We start from the raw sequence: 18,275 nt of genomic DNA on the forward strand, positions 1-18,275 counted from the left end.
GGATTCAAGTATGCATCTCCCATTTCGCTGCTACTCAGACTTCAAATTTTGCTGGGGTAGGTCCACTTCCACCTCCCCCTCTAGAGCAGATTTACTTCACGGGCAGTATTTCAAAATTAATTTTCAAAATTAATTGCTTCAAAAGATGAATCAGTTAGGCAGTCACCTAGCAGAAGAAACACTAGATGAAAAACACAGAGCAAAGAATGCATGTGTGCTCTAGGTTACATGCATATTAGACACAAGACTGACATAGCTGGCCCTTAAAAGAACTCCAAATATCAGAAGATTCATGTACTTCCGAGGGATAATCCAAAACACTGCATCACTGTAACATAAAAGAAATTCCTGCACAGGGATGTGAAGCTTTTCTACTCAGTTGCTCAAGGCCAGAATGAAAGCTTAAAATGCCATTGCTGACTCATCCTATCTCCAACAAGACTATAAAGGAGTGAAGGATCCGAATGGATTTCTACCACGTAAAAGTGCCTGTAGGCTTGGATTTACATAGAGGTGTTACCAAATGTTGTAAGGAGTTCTTTCACAAAACGTTTTTCACAAGGAAGTGCTGACTGCATAAACTAAAACTTCCACAGAGACATCAGTTTTGATCATCAATCAGTTTTGATTAAATTCTCATTAGAAGTATTTGTCTAAGCTGATTTATCTGATCTGGATTTTTGGTTGAAACCAATACCCAGAAGGATTAAGCCAAACCGTTGGAGAAGTCACCTTTAACATTCACGTTCAGATTACTCTTGTGCCTTCTTCATTACCTAGTCCAGGGAATACTTAACTATTTAGATGAACTGGAATTGCTACAACTGGAAAACCTATACTATATCTAAATTAGTATAGTGTGATAAAATAGGATTGGATCCTTGGTGACAAGGACCTAAAATCTACCCTATACAGATTTTCAGAGGTCTTACTTCAGACTAGCTGTAGTCTGGTTTTCTGGGCTGGGCACCCACAAAATGTTGGAGCACAGTAGATACATTCCAGAGGTGTGTGCATCTTTTTACTTTCATCCAAGAGAATCCAAGTTTACATGCTCTGAGATTGCTCTGCAAAGTGAATTGGAGCGTCTTAAATCAGGAATAAACTGGAGATTTGATTCAGAAGTGCTGTCACGATGTGAACTACAATGTTAATGCAGACGCATATCTATGAGATGAGCTCTACTGTTCACAGAGCAAGAGAATGAACCCAAGCATTTCCAAGCAAGCACCCTACTCACTGGAGTATTCTAGAACTTATCTCAATTTCCATTCAAAAGCTCCAAGGGCTTCAAGTGTCACTCCAATACAAAAGAGAAACAACCGATGGAACTTCCATATTTTCATGAGAAAGAATTCTCATTTCTCTGGACAGCTTAGCTGTTATCACTATATTACCATTAATACAAAATACCAGGAAAGATGTAAAACTGATGTTGCCAACTCCCACAAAAGTCCCCATTTTTATTAAAATTGCAGTCCTGAAGGCATGTGATTATGTAAGAATCTTGGGTTTCATTTAATGAAAAATAAAAAAATTTTCCCCATGCAGAGAAAAACTTGAAAACGTGTCCTCTAGAAGAACAAAAGCCAGAAGGCAAACAGAAAGAAATTAAACTGAATTTTTTTTGAAGAAGATCTCAGTGTTTTCAAGGCAATCTCACGAATTTGAGGGAAGAATGATTCTTTTTTGGACTATTTGTTGGCTCAATAACAATAAGATTCCCCCAAGGTTTTAACTCCACTTCCTTCACACGTTATAAACTACAACATGTCTGGCCTTGCCTCGTTAGTTGGAATTAGCTAGCATGCTCTTGACATTGTACAAGGCAAAGGCTGTTACTTCCTAGGCAAAGGGCATAAGGCCTTCGTCCAACCCATCCACACTGTAGCAAGGACAACTTGGAACCTTGCGAAGATGTCATGCTAGAGTTGCCTGACACGTGGCAGGGCTCAGACCAAGCCTGTGCCTTAATATCTGCTTGCATGTATTCAATACAGGCAATAAAAAGAGTCTCAGCATGTTCTTAGATTTAGAGCCACACTTGACTGACAAACATGCCCCAAGGGAGCTTTTGTCCACTAGCAGAGCCTCTGAATTGGTACTGACACGTAAGTAACCAGACTTGCTTGTCCTTGGTTTTCTTGCTAAACCCTGATGGATTCTGCCATGAATACATCTGATTTGAGAAGAATTAATACATTTCATACTGCAGTCACCAAGCAGAACAGCTTCCAACTAATGCCAATTTGATGCAAAATTTGAGTACGTTTCCTATCGTTTGCCTTATGTGAGGGAAAACTTTCTGTATTGCCAGCTCTAAGTTGTACCTTAGCTTACACAGGATATGGAAAACAATCCCAGCAGCTGTGACATATGAGTAAAAGGAAAGCTATGAAGGACTTTCGTATGTTGGACTGCATTGGGTTAAGGATACAGTATTTCCCAGATTATATGCAATGTATAAATTCCACTTACCAAAGCTTTTCCTTCATTACTACCTTCTGGATAGTGTGGGTTAAGCTGGAAAAGAAAAGAAGTCAAATACTATCTTGATAGCTTTTAGACATTTCAGAACTTGGGGGAGAGGGGTTGGTTCAGTTCTCTACTATGTATCCACCCTGCAAAGGGCAGTGGAGTATTCAGAAGCAGTATGAGGACAAGAGTATAAGAATTACTGATTCAATTTCTGACTTAACTGGCTATGTCCTCACTTCAAAAAAGTGCATCTTGCAATCAAGCTTGTTAACTCAAGAGAGGAATCTCAAATAACCAAAACCAAAAAGAATGATGGGGAAAGCACAGATAGTTACTAATCTAAACACAGCAAGTAACAGTCACCCACACACATACACATGCAACCACTTCCAGGATTGACCTTGAGCAGATATATTGAGATAAAAACTAACGTGCTTCATGTCTACTGAGATTTTACAGGAAGACAATGAACTCAGAATAAACACATCTTTGAAACAGGAACAGCAATGCCACTACAGACAAGTGTTTATTTACCCTGTGATTCTGTTTAACCATTATTAATGGGGATAATATTTTTTCCATCATACCAAGATTATCAAGCATTAATTAAAGTAGTATGAGAAGCTTGGATGAAAGACACTATATAATAATAAGTGTAAAGTATTACTATTTAACAGTGTTTAATATAATTTTACTTTTGACAAGGGAAATATGTAGACTAGAAGATGAGGGATTATGTAGGCAGCTATATACTCAAATTAACAAACACACATACACCTACACACTGGCTGCACATGAAACCTTTCCAGATTTGACTTACATAATGAAACAATTTTGCCTCAATATTTACCATATTCCCTAACACAGGATATGCCTTCAAAGCATTGAAAATGCTGAAGTGAAATTATCAGTTATATAAGGTAATCTAGTTTTGAAGCAACGACAGCTTGTATACGTCTTACAGATGAGTACAGTCATTTTCTTGGCTTGAATTTGGCATTACCAGTGTGGAAGGGCCAGAAGTGAATTGCACAGGGAAAGCGGAACAAATCCCAGTAAAACTTCTCAATATCACGCCATGATACATCTAACATTATACAGACAACTACTGTGAAGAGTTTTTATTAAGTTTATAAGGTTTTTATTAATACTGTATCATTCGTATCCCTTTACCCCCAAAAGTCAGCTCCTCTCCACATGATGAGCCTGAAGAAAGGTGGAAAACTTTTAGATATTCCTAGAATTGCTGAAAATACCTTCCCCTCTGCGTCATGACTTGATGTGCTAACACAGAAATGACCAAAGGTTTTTCAGTATTTGCATTAGCTGCTGTGTTACCCTCACAAATTTAATTTAGAGAGCCTGCTTTCCTCCCTGCATTGACACCTATCCCAAATCTTGCATTTCGCTCCTCCATAACATTCTCACACAGTCTCCTAGCTCCAACTCCCACCTACTTCTGTTATACAGCAACAGGAATGGGAGATGAACACTGAACAACACACAACTAAAAGATACACGTATATACGTACATGTATGTATACACCTATATGTAAGTGTTTTCATATAGTTTTGGTTTCTTTATAAGTTCTCACGCTTCTTTCAGCATTACTTTTGTTCACCTGATAACCTTAGAATAATTCTAGTTGCCCATTCTAACAGCCAAGCTCAGCTCTCTACCTTTGGTCCTCCATCAAGAACAGAGAAAATTATCAGGCAGTGCTCCTTAGTCACAGCCACACACAGTGGCCTTTCAGCACAAGTGCAGAGAAGGTAAGAAAGGCCAAATTCAATCCTACCTTCAGATTCTGCTGGTTGTAAGTAAGGGAGAAAAAGTCTGGGTCATCTCAGGTTTGTCACCAGACTCAGCACAAAGAACCGTGCACTGAGGACTAATCTTCAAATGGAATAAATCTATGATGTTTCACTGAAAGGTCCGAGCGAATACAGGTGTCTACCCAGTATGAACTGGGCCTTGAATTCTGCTATTCTTCAGCTGTTTGTTTTCAATATAATGATGCTTTAAAAAAAAAAAATATAGCAACAACAGGAGAAACTAGGAAAACCTCTCTCCCACGCCACTTCTTGCCTACTTCAAAAATGACTAAACAGATTGCCCTCAAATTTCCAAAATAGTTCACTTATGGACAGACACCGAGGGAAACAAAAGGCTCAAATGAAAAATAAAGTGCATCCTTAATGATGGGTTTTCTTGCCCCACCATAACAGAAATAATAAAACTAAAAAGATGTTGTTTACAGAAAGTTTTGAGATGCTGACACTAAACAGTAAACATGATGGAATGCAGTTTTAGGGCTGATGTTCATGGCCCCATTTTTAGCTGTGCTGAGCAGCTGCCACTTTCATTTTCATTTCAGCTGAGGTGGTTGGTGCTGAGCATCTCTGAAAATCAGACTATTAGCTATTATCGCATACTATATTCTCCAGGTAGAGGGGCATAAATCATGTAGCATTGTATGTCATATTACACCTGTTCTGAGTCCTTTTCAATATCCAAGTGCAGCAGGACGAGCTAAGGACACAGTGACAGTCTTAAGACTCCAAAATCTATTGCTTTTTCTGATTTAAGATCACCTCTATGTTCCTCAATAAGCCTCCAAAACAAAAGAATCCTTGAAAATAACAAAAGTAGTATTTTTTTTCTGTTGTTGCTGATGAAATCAAAATTCTTCGCAGGTGTTTAGAAAGTAAGAACACTATGCTAAAATGGGCCTCATTTAAGCTCAACCATCTTGAAGATTTTTGTGTCACTGGATGTGTTGAAGTTGCAGTGTTACTGAAGTGTAGCTGAAATACAGTACTGTATATTCCAGTACAATGCCACTGGAAGGTGCATGCAGACAATACACAGTAAGAACACGATGCATTGTAAATTGCAGAGCTCAAGCAAGTGTGATTGTATAAATCATTATTGTAATAGCTTCATTATGTGTTATTTTTATTAGAGTGTATCTCCAACAGCTTCTTTTCCAATGCAGAATAGTCCAGAAATCCTAATGTTCTGCTGCTTGTTTTTCAACAAACTTAGGTACAGCCATTTTTCACCTTTCCATGGATGGGAAAGAAAAAGGTATCATAAAATGAGAGTACAGCTTCCTCATGGCTGAAGACTAAATATTATCAAAAATCTCGAAACTCATTTCATGTTATGGCACACTCATGAGACTCTCTATAATAGCCCAACACTCACCCATTACATAAGGCCACATAACCTAACCACCTGAGAAAAATGGCAATCGCTATATGGTGGTAAGGGAGGTGCGATCTACGTCAAGTAACACAGACTGCATTAGTAGAGAATAACCAGGGAAGGGCAGAAGACAATTCGCATCAGTGAAGCTGTGAACTGGCCACCTGACAGTAGTTGTGCTCATCCTTCGCTCTACTGCCACGCAGAAGGCCAGCTCTATTGTGGGGATTTTGCAGTTGGGTAAGGCTAAAGTAACCAGCTCTCACAGCTCCAATGACAATGATTTATAACACCACAAACACTTCATCTTTTTCAGTTGCTGAACCCAGACCCAACTCTACACATCCGCCCGCCTACATAAAATCTAAATGCCAGAAAATGGGGCTACCGCATGAATTTTTCTTCCACATCGCAGCATGACGGAAGACATTACGGTTTCACACACACAGTGCACACTGACTTATGCGCTGCATGAGCTTTTCTTTATGCTAAGGCCCTATCAGCAGGTAAGTACCACTGTAACTGCCAATGCAATTTGCACGCTATAGTTCACAGGAAGTATCTTGGACCTCAAATTGTCTTGGACTCAACCTACTGGGGAGAAGAGAGCTTGGAAGCAGCCTAGCAAACCTGTGAGCAGACATGGACAGTCAGTGCCACAAGGCGGCCACCACCACACAAGATCGTGTTTTTAAACACTAAAATCATTGACTGTTTTGACATTTATAGAAAGATTTACAACTACAAAGAAGATAATACATTCTTTAAAGCTAAACAGAACTTGCATTTACTTGTACACTTTCCTAAGAAGCCAAATTCCCAACTCACAATCTACACGGGGTATCTGCAAGAGCCCAAAGGTTAGGGTCAGTATTTCAGGTGGTCCTGCTGGGTGCATAAAAATTGGTGTGTCTCAGACAGATTTCATGTTCAGCCTTTGTACACGGTGGCATGTAAAAAGGACAGGAATGCATACATATGCCAATATACTTGTACTGTGGGAGCACCAGAAGGCCCCCAGTAGAGAGTATGTGTGACAAACACATAAGAGAAGCCAGCTTTTACAGGTGGAAAACTGAGGTATAAACAAAGTCTTTAACCATTTCTGACTAAAAATATTTGGAAGGGCATGGAATCTCATTCCTGAATTTTTGCCTAATGCCCTTATAATGTGATCATCCTCCTGCAGAGTCTGCATAGTAGGAAGACAACTTTGACCTATGCGTGTTTACTTCTGGTATTTGGCTCTCAGAGAATGCAAGTGCCCTGCTAATCCTGAGAGGTATCCTGTTAGATCAAGTGCCAGAAGTCCCAGGCTCTGTCATTTCTACTGATGACATCTCTACTGATTAAAGCTAGTCAAAGTTAGATCTTAAAGTTTTCAATAGCCTTTAACACTGCATAATCTCCTGAGGTCCTACTATTGAGCAGAACAACTTCTCACCAATACATTATTCCTGGCTTTAATTTTATTTTTGCATCTTCAACGTAGTAAGATATGCTTTACAGTCCAACAACCAAATCATAACTCTCAGTCCATACTGTGGACAGTTTGGCATTTCACCCTTATACCAAATGCTGCTTTCCTAGACAGAGGAATGCACAGAAAGTACCCAAACAGGCTATTCTTGGACACTCTTAATTAAGAAGGAGAGAGAGCGGTTTGGGGAAAGAAACATCCATGCTGATTTTAATCAAATTTTGTTGACTAGGTAAAGGATATTGAAAACATCTTGTCAGGGAAAGAATTAGATTGCCAAACTTCAGCTAAATGAGCATTTTAACAACTTGGTTAAAGCACACATTTATGAAGGAAACCCTGACAAAGAATAAAAGGATCTAATTCAACACACGTAAACAGTTCCCATTTCATTTGATAACCAGCCTGTTAACACACAGCCTGTTACCCAATCAACAAGGGCAAGTGTTTCAGAAAAAAAAAAAACCCACCACAAAAGAAAAAAATTCCACTTCTCAATCTTTCATCTTCATTAGGCTTGCTTTGTTCTCTGTTAATGTCATACTGATTAGCTTTCGATAAATCTAAAGGACTTCTGCACAATTTCAAAGACTTCAGAGGTATTCAAAGGACTTTTGCCGTCTTATTAACTTGCTGGAGAAAGACTCTGGCTAGGACTCTACCTCGATAAACCCTATTCAACACTGCCACAGCATCGGCACAAAGTTCCTGATAATCATCATCTGAGGAAAGTTTAAAAATCTTAAAAGGCCTTTTATTTCAGGATTGTATTTTGCTGCTGTTTTGCTTAAGAGCCATGTCGTAGCAGATCAGATGAACTTCCAGGGAGCGCTGGGAGAGCCAAATCTTTTTGTCTGCTTCAGGCCCCCCATGCAGCACAAGCAGAGTGGGCAGGGTCAGCCATCCCTGCAGGGGGGAACTACCTGCTAGTCAAAAACTGGGATGAGAATCAGCTCTGACACCTTCCTGTCCCAATTATTCACCCTCGTCATAAGAAGAAAGGTCTTGATGGCATTTTTAGCTGCTTGTATAAGCAATGGCGGGCCAGTGCTTTGGTATGCCTAAATCGCCACTGATTTAAAGGTCTCACATCAGCGGCATAAGCTGGAGCTGCTGCAACTTGCAGCTCTACGTTAAGCCAGGAGAGAGTGGTGACTGGGAAGTCCCTTTGCTTCTACTGTCATCAAGGGCAGAGAACCTGACCACTCACCGACACCTGGTGCTCAGTCCTACACGGCCATATCCCACTCTGCAGAGAAGTCAAAAGGAAGAAAAATGTCTTAAGAGATTCTTCAGTCTAACCTGAACGCTGGGCCATAACCTCAGTATGAGCCTTCAGCGGCTCCATGCCAACATGCACTATATGAAAAAGCATCCTCATCTCTTCAAGGGTTATGTTCTAAATATTAATATCCCATATGCCTTTCAGTGGTTCTCCCAGAAATAAATAGGGATGACTGAATTAGGCATTACTGAAGTTTCTACCATTAAGAAAAAAAAAATTCCCAACAACAATTAAAAAAAAAAAGAGGGAATCCTTCTAAACCTCCATGAAGCATCAAAAATAAAGAAAAAGAGGTACAAATATAATTGAATGAAAGCTTCTTAAGTAATCTTGAAATAATAAGCAAAAAAAATGCACTAAAGAACAGACTACATGTCTACATTTTCTGTTCTGGAACACATCAAAATGCAATACCAGCAGATGTTTTATTTTTAATAACAGAAGTGGTCCTTATAATGACTAAATGACAATAAATGCTGTGTTAATGGCTTGACACTTCCCTTCCTCCTAAAGCTCATATGTATACAAACACAGCTCAAATGCAGCCAACTTCAGACAGGACTGAAAAAGCCTAGCTGAACACAGGCTCACAGATCACTACTGCAAAACTAGTTGGCTGGGGGAAAAAATCCTTCCTCTGAGATTCACATTTCTGAAGGTATTTGCACAGAGACAGATGCAAATGTTGCTCCTAACTTCCACCAAAGTCCAGACAAGTCAGGTCAAGAAATTTAGCTGCATTCCCAAGATTCTTAAAAGCCTTGGAAAATCTAGACCTGGGTTTTGCTAAATGGACAGCTTCTAACTCTGTCACTTTAAAAAGCCACATCCAAGTCTGCAGAACAGGTCAGACTGGCTCTGTGAATCAGTAATCCATCCTCCTCCTCTAGTCCCTGGATCTATTCCATCTCTTCATGCATGGCTGTAAATTATCCTTCACCACCTACAGAGCTTTAAAACAAAACCACACGCCTCCTATGAGACAGTGAAAAACAGAGGTAAGGCTTACAGTGCTGAGTTCACCCTGCCACCTTGGCAAGCCCTTTTTCTTACAAGAACCTTTAATGACTGAGCCCAACATATAGAAACTAATCAGAATGCTGCATTAACATTTATCAAAGAGACTGGAAAAAAACCGACTGAAATGGAAGATTTTGAAGCAATCTCCAGGTAAGGAGGTCCCACAGTACCAACAAATTAAATGTGTGAGCAGATGTATGAAGGCCTTGGTGGCTGCTGCCATCTTCTGGTACTTTCTCCAGTTTGCAAACTGTTATCCTTGTGCAAAAGGTATCTGCACATCTTAAACAAGGCCATTTTTATCCAGTTACTTGCCTTACTGTTTCTAAGAGCAGAAGGAACCACAAAGCATTTACCATTATGCTCTCCTCCTCTGCATGAGCTGTATGATCAGTGGATGAATAAATTTTTCTGCAAAGGCTTGCTTCCATGTCACCCCCAAAAATACCACCGGCAAACAGTGGTCTCTTTTTGCTTCCTGAACACAAAAGATCTCTGTCAGTAGTCCAATTTCCAAAAACTGGATATCAAAAGGCTCAACTTACGGCCTTCAAATACTCAATTTTAGTTGCCTTAATAAAACATCCTATGCAGTACTCCGTTTTCCACACAGTTTAAGATGGTGAAAGAAAAATAAATGCATAAAACTACAGAGAAAGTTTCTCCAGGGCTCCAAGGGCTTAATCCCACTTTATAGCCTCAAGTTTAAGAACTGATTTCCCTTTCACATTTTTTTTGTCTTAGCTAATGCTGAGGATACTATTACTCATACACATATGTAATCTTTCTTAAAATCTCATTAAACACTTTGTTTTCTATTCTTGTGGCAGCAAGTTCCACTTCTTTAACTATGCCCTACTCAGAAGGCAGGAGTGGATTATTTTCTATCAATATTAACTTGAACACGCACTCAGCTGTCTTCACCACGATCCAAATCAAGTGATTACTGCAACAAGATTAAATTTATTATGAACAGTATGGCTCTGTCCACCCGGATAAAGGCATATTATAATGATATATATCATATGGCAGGCTAATATTTTTAATGCTGAGACATAACAGAAATCCATTTAAGAGAATGTAAACCAAGATTAACAGCAGTTCTCAACGTAAAGTGAATGATGTACATAAGCTCCTCTAAAAAGAAACTCAGACAATTTTGACAAAAAAGTAGAGTGAGATAATATGGGAAGAAATTATTCAGGAAAGACCCAAGAAATATGAGTAACTTTTATTGGCCATTGATTCAAGGGTTCTCTGCAAGTGTTTACACCACCACAAGGTGAAATTCAGCTGACAGTCGCACAAGGCAAGACCTTTGACGCTGGCTTCAGCGGTTCCTGTTAACCCACCCCAACCCCTCACACCCCCATGCCTTAGCTCAGTGACCCTGTTTACAGCACAGACTATTCCCTCTTTCCTGCACCCTGGAGTCTGTGCCAATGCTACCTCAGGGATGGCACATTGTGTCACGGAACCGCAATCAAATACCTGCAGAAAGAAACACGACATATCTGCAAGCCTACATTGCCACCGAAGTGCTCTTACCACTGAACTACAGCCTTGGTGAGTTGGACTGCACTTCCTGTTCAGTTCAGAATATTCATATAATTGTCATGTCATCTCATGTGCATGTAACCCTGTGCTGCTTGGGCCAACTGGCTTCAATCATTCCTACCTTCAAAAGAAACTCCATTGAGCTAAAATAACCCCAAAGCTGGAAGTATGTTTCATGTGGGATTTTAACAAAAGAGTTTAGAACAAAATTCTGATCAGAGCTGATCCATTCAACAGCTTAAACCCTGCACTTTCACTCTTGCAGAAAGAAGAAAGCAAACCCTATAAGAAAGCCAGAGGAGTTTTCCAGTGGGACATGCATCAGGGATACACATCAGATTGCTACTTCTGCCCAAAGCAGCTAGCTAGTGGACACCTTTATCTCTGTGACTTGTCCATCACCAGAATATGCGCTAAAGAGCTTGCCATCCCCATTATCCTGTACAAGCCATTTATTAAGTATATTCACATGCAGAATTTAAAAGTGGCTGTTGTGGAGGCTTCAGTCCTACAATGGTCAAAGAAGTCCAGGGGGTGGCTGCACAAGTGAAAACTGTTAGAGGAAGTCCAAACCCATCAGGTCAGTATCCGAGACACCCTTGACCCCTGAGCACATAAATGCTCACGTTCTACTGACTTCAAAGACAAGGCTGCTCCCGAGAGCTTCACTGAATGAGGGCCTTTACATGAGCAACAATTTGGTTTAATGAATGAAGCACACTACAAGTCAGAAAAAGTATGTTTGGTTCTACCATTACCTCCAAGGTCATTGCTTCAACCTATTGCATTGGCCAGCCTGTTCTCACTCTTTCATCTAGAAGAACTTGAGGGCACGGATTACCTTTTGGAGCAACACCAGTACTCTATGCGCTACCTTGGAAGACACAGTAATAATTTGAACCCTTGTTTATGGCCACAATTTTATAGAATAACAGAAGATAAACATTAAGGCTGCCATCTTACCTGTATTATCTTAATTCATTTAGTATAGTATAGTTAATTCAGTGTTAAAGACAATTACCTCACCAGATTTACTGCCATATCTTGGCCAAGGTATCTAGTAACTCTAGTTTAGTCTATTCAACTAAGTAAAACAGAATTATCACAGATTTTTCCATACAAATTCTGCACTGTGATACTGTACATATTCACAATGTTTCACAAGCAATGTACTGTGGTTTATCTATTGTCACTGCAATATCTGAGACTAGCATGTGATTTGATCTTTGCATATATATTTTGTCATTATTTTAGCAATATCCATCTCACCTGAGAAGTTTAATATGAAATGACAGACTTCCCTGCATTTCTTGTATGTGTATATACGTATGCATGGACACCCATATTTCTGTTTAACATCCTCATACAACAAGTGTTAATAGTTTTGGTACAGATTACCCAGTTTAGAAATCACAGAACTGGAGCTGCTATACACATGGAGAACAATATTAAAGGTGCATGTTTTGGTTCAGCACAATCGATAAGCTGATATTCAGTTCAAAGAGACTTTTATCCTGGTGATTAGAATATTGAAAAGGTTAGGTGTGTTCATGAGAAAGGCACAGCTGTGCAGTCCCAACCTGCAGCATTTGAAAGGCTGTTCAAATAAATTGCAGCTTGCTCCCACACACAGACAGATAGATTTGGGTGTGTTCTACATGTGGTACATGCACTGAAAAGACTTTTAAAAAAAATTTGGGAAAGTCTTTGATACTTTGAAGCATTCAATTTTCACCTAACCTTACAGCCTCTCTTCATAAATATAAAAATTCAAAATAACTTGGGTCATTTTGCTGTAACCAGGGCTAAAAAAAGAATCTTCTACAGAACTTTTTCTAAAAGACTGCTGACTCTGTGAAGATGAGAATAAAACTCAGCAGCCTGGATCTTAGCTGGTGGCTTAGTGTCTAAATCTCCTGCTAAGGATCTGGCTCAGCTCTTTCGGGTGAAATCAAGCCCTTCTGACACTAACAGCAGAACTCCCACTGTCTCCACAGAAGAGAATTTCTCTTTCCAATTTTTCAGCTGAGTATTTGGTACAACTTTTTTATGATTTCAATGTTTTGGAAATGTCTGAGCCAGTGGCTTCAGGATTCCAAATGCCGGACATGTAGGAGACATTACCGCCTATCCAGATTTCCAATGTCCCAAGTCTTACCACCAAACATGAAACCCTTTCTTCAGTATACCCCTCCTGTGCCTTAAGTAATTGTGTGAGAGCATACATGCATCTGATGTGTCAGACCGTGTCCCCAGGATGTGCATAATAGTAGGGGAATGACAATGCAGCCACGTGCAATTAGGAAATGTCTTCCACTGGGTCTCCTTTAGCAGTGGGTCTTTCAGGGTGGCTCACCTTCAGCCCTGAGTTTGGTAGTAGAGTCTAGGTTGCTTTATGTTATTAGTAGGTTTTATGGAACTTCAAAGCATATTAATGAAAATTACCCTAAGTAATGCCAAGTGGAAAGAGGATTAAAGGAAATGTCACTACTTGAGACTGTGTCAGAAGCCAGAGGTATCAGAGGACCCTCAGTCTTTGAAAGGTAACAAAAGCTGGATGACTGTGATTCTTAGGAACATGGAAATTGGGACTAACACATCCCGACTTCACGCTCTCAAGTTTACAAGAATTAGATTTACAAGTAGTCACCTATATGTTTTATTTACTGAACAACTGTATTGCCTCACTTTTTTCTTTAAACTTACTTACTGTAGTATTGACACCACTGTGAGTTTATTAGTTTTAAATTCCTGAATTCTCTGAGGCAAGCGTCTTGAATTTTCTTAGTCCCCAGATCATCCCCTGGCCTTAACAAGCTGCAGTGGCATCCCTTCACTACATGGCTCGGACCCACTGAGTCACGAATCAGGCTGACCAGTTACATCTAGCACAGGAAGCCTCAGAGAAAAAGAAGGTACAGCACAGTTCACACAAGGTACAAGCCTAACTGCGGAGGAGCAAAAGGAGACATCCAGGTGAACGACACTTCTGCTCGTTGTCTGAGACTTGATCCATGCAAGATTCCACTGCAGAAGTCTCTGTGGTACACATCAAGCTGGTTTACGGAAGGGTGAAGTAAGGTAAAGATGGTTATAAACAGTGATCAATCCTCATTTACAATTGCTCAAACTGTGACAGAAATTGTATCATTAGCCAACAAGAGAATGCTTAAAGGATTTGTGAATTTTGTTTATGTGTTTGTACTTATTATTCCACTTTAGATATCTTTATCATGGAAGCTTAAACAGAATCCGGCCATAGCAATGTGTGACACTGTTGATAATCCATACCATGAGTAATCTTCCTATGCTGCAAGAGCACAGATAAGTGTTCAGTAAGCTTTGCCCAATTGATTTAAATTTAGCTCACGCACATTAGGTGTCTGCCTGCCTGTTTGTAAATCTTTGACATGTATGTCTGGCTGGTGTGTTGTGCCTGACATGTGAACTGCGTAAAGTAACAATTCATGGGTTTTTGTTACAGTGGTACCTTTAATATCTCCACCAGCAGGTATTTTACACTTCATAGATACAGTAGCTAATGCTGCTCTCCAGTCACAGCACATCACCTCTGTTCAACTCAAATGCTCTTCCAGCTCTCACTCTATTGTGCCAATCATACTCTCCATATTACAAGTCTTCCTGATGGGTATTTCCTTTCCAGAGGTAGAAAGGACCTAAGCTCAGGTTCGACATTCAGCGTAGTGTGACACCTCTTCACCTGAAGATTTTTCTCCTGAAAATCCCTGAGCAGATATGGTATGGTGGGAGAAGGTAGCCCATCAGTCAGAGCGCTTGATGCCTTTCCTGACTCTCCATCAGCCTAGCTAGTCTGAATAAAATCTTTCTACTAAGAGCATCTCTCGCTGTAAGCAGAGAGGAAAAAGGAACCGTCTCTTAGGTGGGAGTACTGGTTGCCACTTGACAATTAGCTATTATTAGCCAATATTAACTACACAATAAGGCCAGCTGGCTTCAGCCAAGCCAAAGCATTGCTGCAGTATGAAGGCTGCAGCGCAGAGTAGAGCAGTTAAGGCATGTTGGCCCACTGCCTTTAAAGGGATGATGCTCTTCACCACGCAGGCCTACCAGGTTTCTAACTTACACTGTGAGCTACTGCTAAAACCCATGAAAAGATCCAAATTACATTCAGTCTCAGATGGAAAATAATATCAGTATCTGTCCTGGTGGTCCACTGTTTATGTTTTGACACTGGCTTTGACATAATTAGAAATAAGTAAAGGTTTGATAGCTCCTGTTTGTTCTTGCTCTGAAATCAGTGCAGGCTGCGACAGGAGCTGGAAAGTGAAAGCAGCACCCTGGGAATACTAAGGACTTGTCTGCATACGGAAGTTGTACTGCTGTAAACATAACTCAATCCAGTTAGAGCAAGTCTTTTTTCAGGGATTCCCTAACATACAGTGATTTATAACTGGCTTTTCTAGTTGTAAATTTTCACATTCATGCTTGCATGCATAAGTCAAAGAGGCAATCCTGCACAGACTTAACTAAATCGGTAGGGAAAAAAACTACTTTTCACTCCATTGATATAACTTGGACACAGACCAGCTCTAACATGGATTAGATATGACTTTAAAAGTTCACAGCTTCTTGCAACCAGGGAAAAATCCAAGGCTCTCCCATTTCATTAACTTGGTATTATCTGCTCTCTTCCAGCTTGTCAAGAGCCCTATTTTATTTTTAAAGATAATTATCGGTCTTAAAAGATATTAAGCTGCTCTTTTGGGGAGTCACAACACTATTTTGCCTTAACATAAAGTACCAGATAATAACCAGACAACTTGCAAGATCCTCCTTCTCCTGGACCTTCTGTTCCACCAAAAGGGATAGGATTTCCTCAGACCTTTCTTTATTCAATTTTTTTTTTTCTCAGTCAAAAGATAAGCACAACAGCAAAACACTGCAACCTGCTATAATCACAATGCACTGTTCATGACACCAATGGTCACGACAAGTTTGTCCTTCCCCGAGTTTCTACAGAACACAGAGATGCCTTAGACTAGATGCTGGCTGGCAGAGATCAACACACTGAAATCAGCACCACAGAAACATTTTTTCAAGAAGTCTAGAGCCTGCAGGGGAAAAAAAGGAATGACAACTCCTGAATTAGAGCAGATTAGAGTATCTGTTCTAGTGCCTGCACACAGACTTCTCTGATCAAGCTCAATGATTACCTTGTATTCAGTTCCACTCTAAAAGCTTTAATCTGTATATGGCCGCCTAAGCCAGCAAAGAAGAATATTTGACTGATCACAACACAGCTCCAAAAATCAAGGGCAAACAAGAGCAGAGAGATAAATGAATCCAAGGATTTTCAGTGCAAATATGGTGGATATTTAACAGCGGTGTTTGCCCTGGCTGCCATGACAACAAACAGCCATTCAAGATTCAACAGCACAGCTGAAATTAAGGCTATACATTGTCTCGAACTCACCTACTAGTGTCCTGTTGTTCAGAAAATTTTCCCTGCAACCCTTGGATACAGCAATACAGCGTGACACAGCAGTGCACATCCATTTCTCCCCATTCAGTCCTGATGTGAGATCTTTTCAGAGACCTACATTGTGGACCTACCTACTATGGCATTTCTGAATTAGCAGGACATGTATAGTACTTGGTTAGGCAGCACACAACCACTTGTTTAATTGACGTTCTTACCTCTGCAGCTAAGTAGTTTCCAGTTGCCAAATGCTTAAATCTAAACAAGCTATTCCACTGTCCTGCCCCTCCCCGGCAAGGGTCATGATGGACAACCTAAAAGAAGAAGTACAGATTTTAATTGTGCTCCTCAAGATCATACTTAGATCACTGAGATTTCTTACAGCTCACTCCAAATAAAATTATGTGAACTACGTAATTACAAATAGTCTACCACAAAGAAGAATTCTGTGCTCATGCTAAGCCCACCATTGATAACAACTACTTACATTTATTTTTTGCCAGGTACCAGGAAATACTCATGCTATTACTGTCCATGTTTTCATTAATCTACTCCCTGCAAACATGTGAGCCAAATTTTGCTTGTGCAAATTCACACCATGCAAAGTGGCATGGTGTGAATCTGGAGCTCAGGAAAGTAAGTGGAGCTGCTCTATGCTTCCATAGACACTACTTAAAAGCAAAACTCAAACTCTCTTACATTGTTTCACCACTTATACCAGCTCTATTTTTGACAATACTAGGGGCTTCTGATAAATTTTCATTCAAGTGATAAAATAGCCCCATATCATTTGAAATATCCCAGGTTATTTCTTTTTCCCCTTGACCGAGCTGTGGGTGATTTGCTATGTTCAAACCTAGCAGTGCCTGTCTCTCTTAAGGAGTAATCTCAAATAACTACAAGTACAGTACACTCTATTCCATACAGTCCTTACTCAGACAAAAATCAACCAATTGCCTGAGCGAGGAGCTCTGTTTTAAATGAACAAAGTTTGTTCAGCACATAAGAACTTCTGGGTATAGGAGTTGCATTACTGTAATAGCAAGAGTTTGAGACATACCAGTTTCCAATGCTCCTCAGTTAAACAAAAATATATTTGCTAATCATCTTAAAATCACCCCCATTCAGCAACAATACCTTTATTCGGCCTAACTTTAATCAGATGCTGATGTGCCCTGTTGCAGAAGAATGGACTTAATCACATTTGTGAGACTTCTTGTCAGTCACAAATTTCAATTTTCTATATTGCACATGAAGTCAAATATAAACACCCAGAACTCAGGATACATGAGTGTCATTCAATTGGCTTTCATAAAATCACACCATTTACGTCAAGTCTGAATTTGACTCTTCATCATTTTAGTGCAGGTAAATATGGTAAGAAAACATCCTCTCTCCACACACACAGAGCAATAAAGCATCTCTTCAATGTTCATCCTACACAATCCGGTTCATAAAATAGTAATAGTTACAGGGAGGTGCATGATCATATCAAGAGGCTATGAATGATTCATGTCATGGTGAAGTATTTTTACTGAACCCTTGCCTTCAGGTCCTAAAATACTTATAAAAAGAAAAAATACCTCTATTTCCCACAGTGCTTTAGAACTTGTTGCAGAAGTGGCCGACTGACGTAATGTAGTACGAAGGAAAATATGTTGTTTCTTCTCATATTCGTCACAGGTCAGAAACTTCTCTTGCTCTGCATGAAACAGCCTAACAACATCTCCCTAAAATAATATGAAAAAGCAGTATTATTAAGTGGTAGGCAAAGCCATGAGAC

General features: G+C 39.9%; 1 protein-coding gene across 3 annotated transcripts in view; it reads right to left on the reverse strand.

Moving 5' to 3' along the window:
• The window catches only part of ITPR2 (inositol 1,4,5-trisphosphate receptor type 2), a 263,348-nt gene that overhangs the window by 192,888 nt on the left and 52,185 nt on the right, over positions 1 to 18,275 (reverse strand). For 2 of the 3 annotated variants that reach the window (XM_075727982.1, XM_075727980.1), the window contains exons 8-10: positions 18,076 to 18,222; positions 16,711 to 16,806; positions 2,479 to 2,523 (exon numbers count right to left, since the gene is read on the reverse strand). In XM_075727982.1, coding sequence (XP_075584097.1) covers positions 2,479 to 2,523; positions 16,711 to 16,806; positions 18,076 to 18,222 — 288 coding nt within the window. The remainder of the gene's footprint in view (positions 1 to 2,478; positions 2,524 to 16,710; positions 16,807 to 18,075; positions 18,223 to 18,275) is intronic. The other variant, XM_075727981.1, reaches the window with a different exon arrangement.

Source organism: Pelecanus crispus, chromosome 1 (assembly GCF_030463565.1).
Source record: "Pelecanus crispus isolate bPelCri1 chromosome 1, bPelCri1.pri, whole genome shotgun sequence".
Taxonomy (NCBI): Eukaryota; Metazoa; Chordata; class Aves; order Pelecaniformes; family Pelecanidae; genus Pelecanus; species Pelecanus crispus.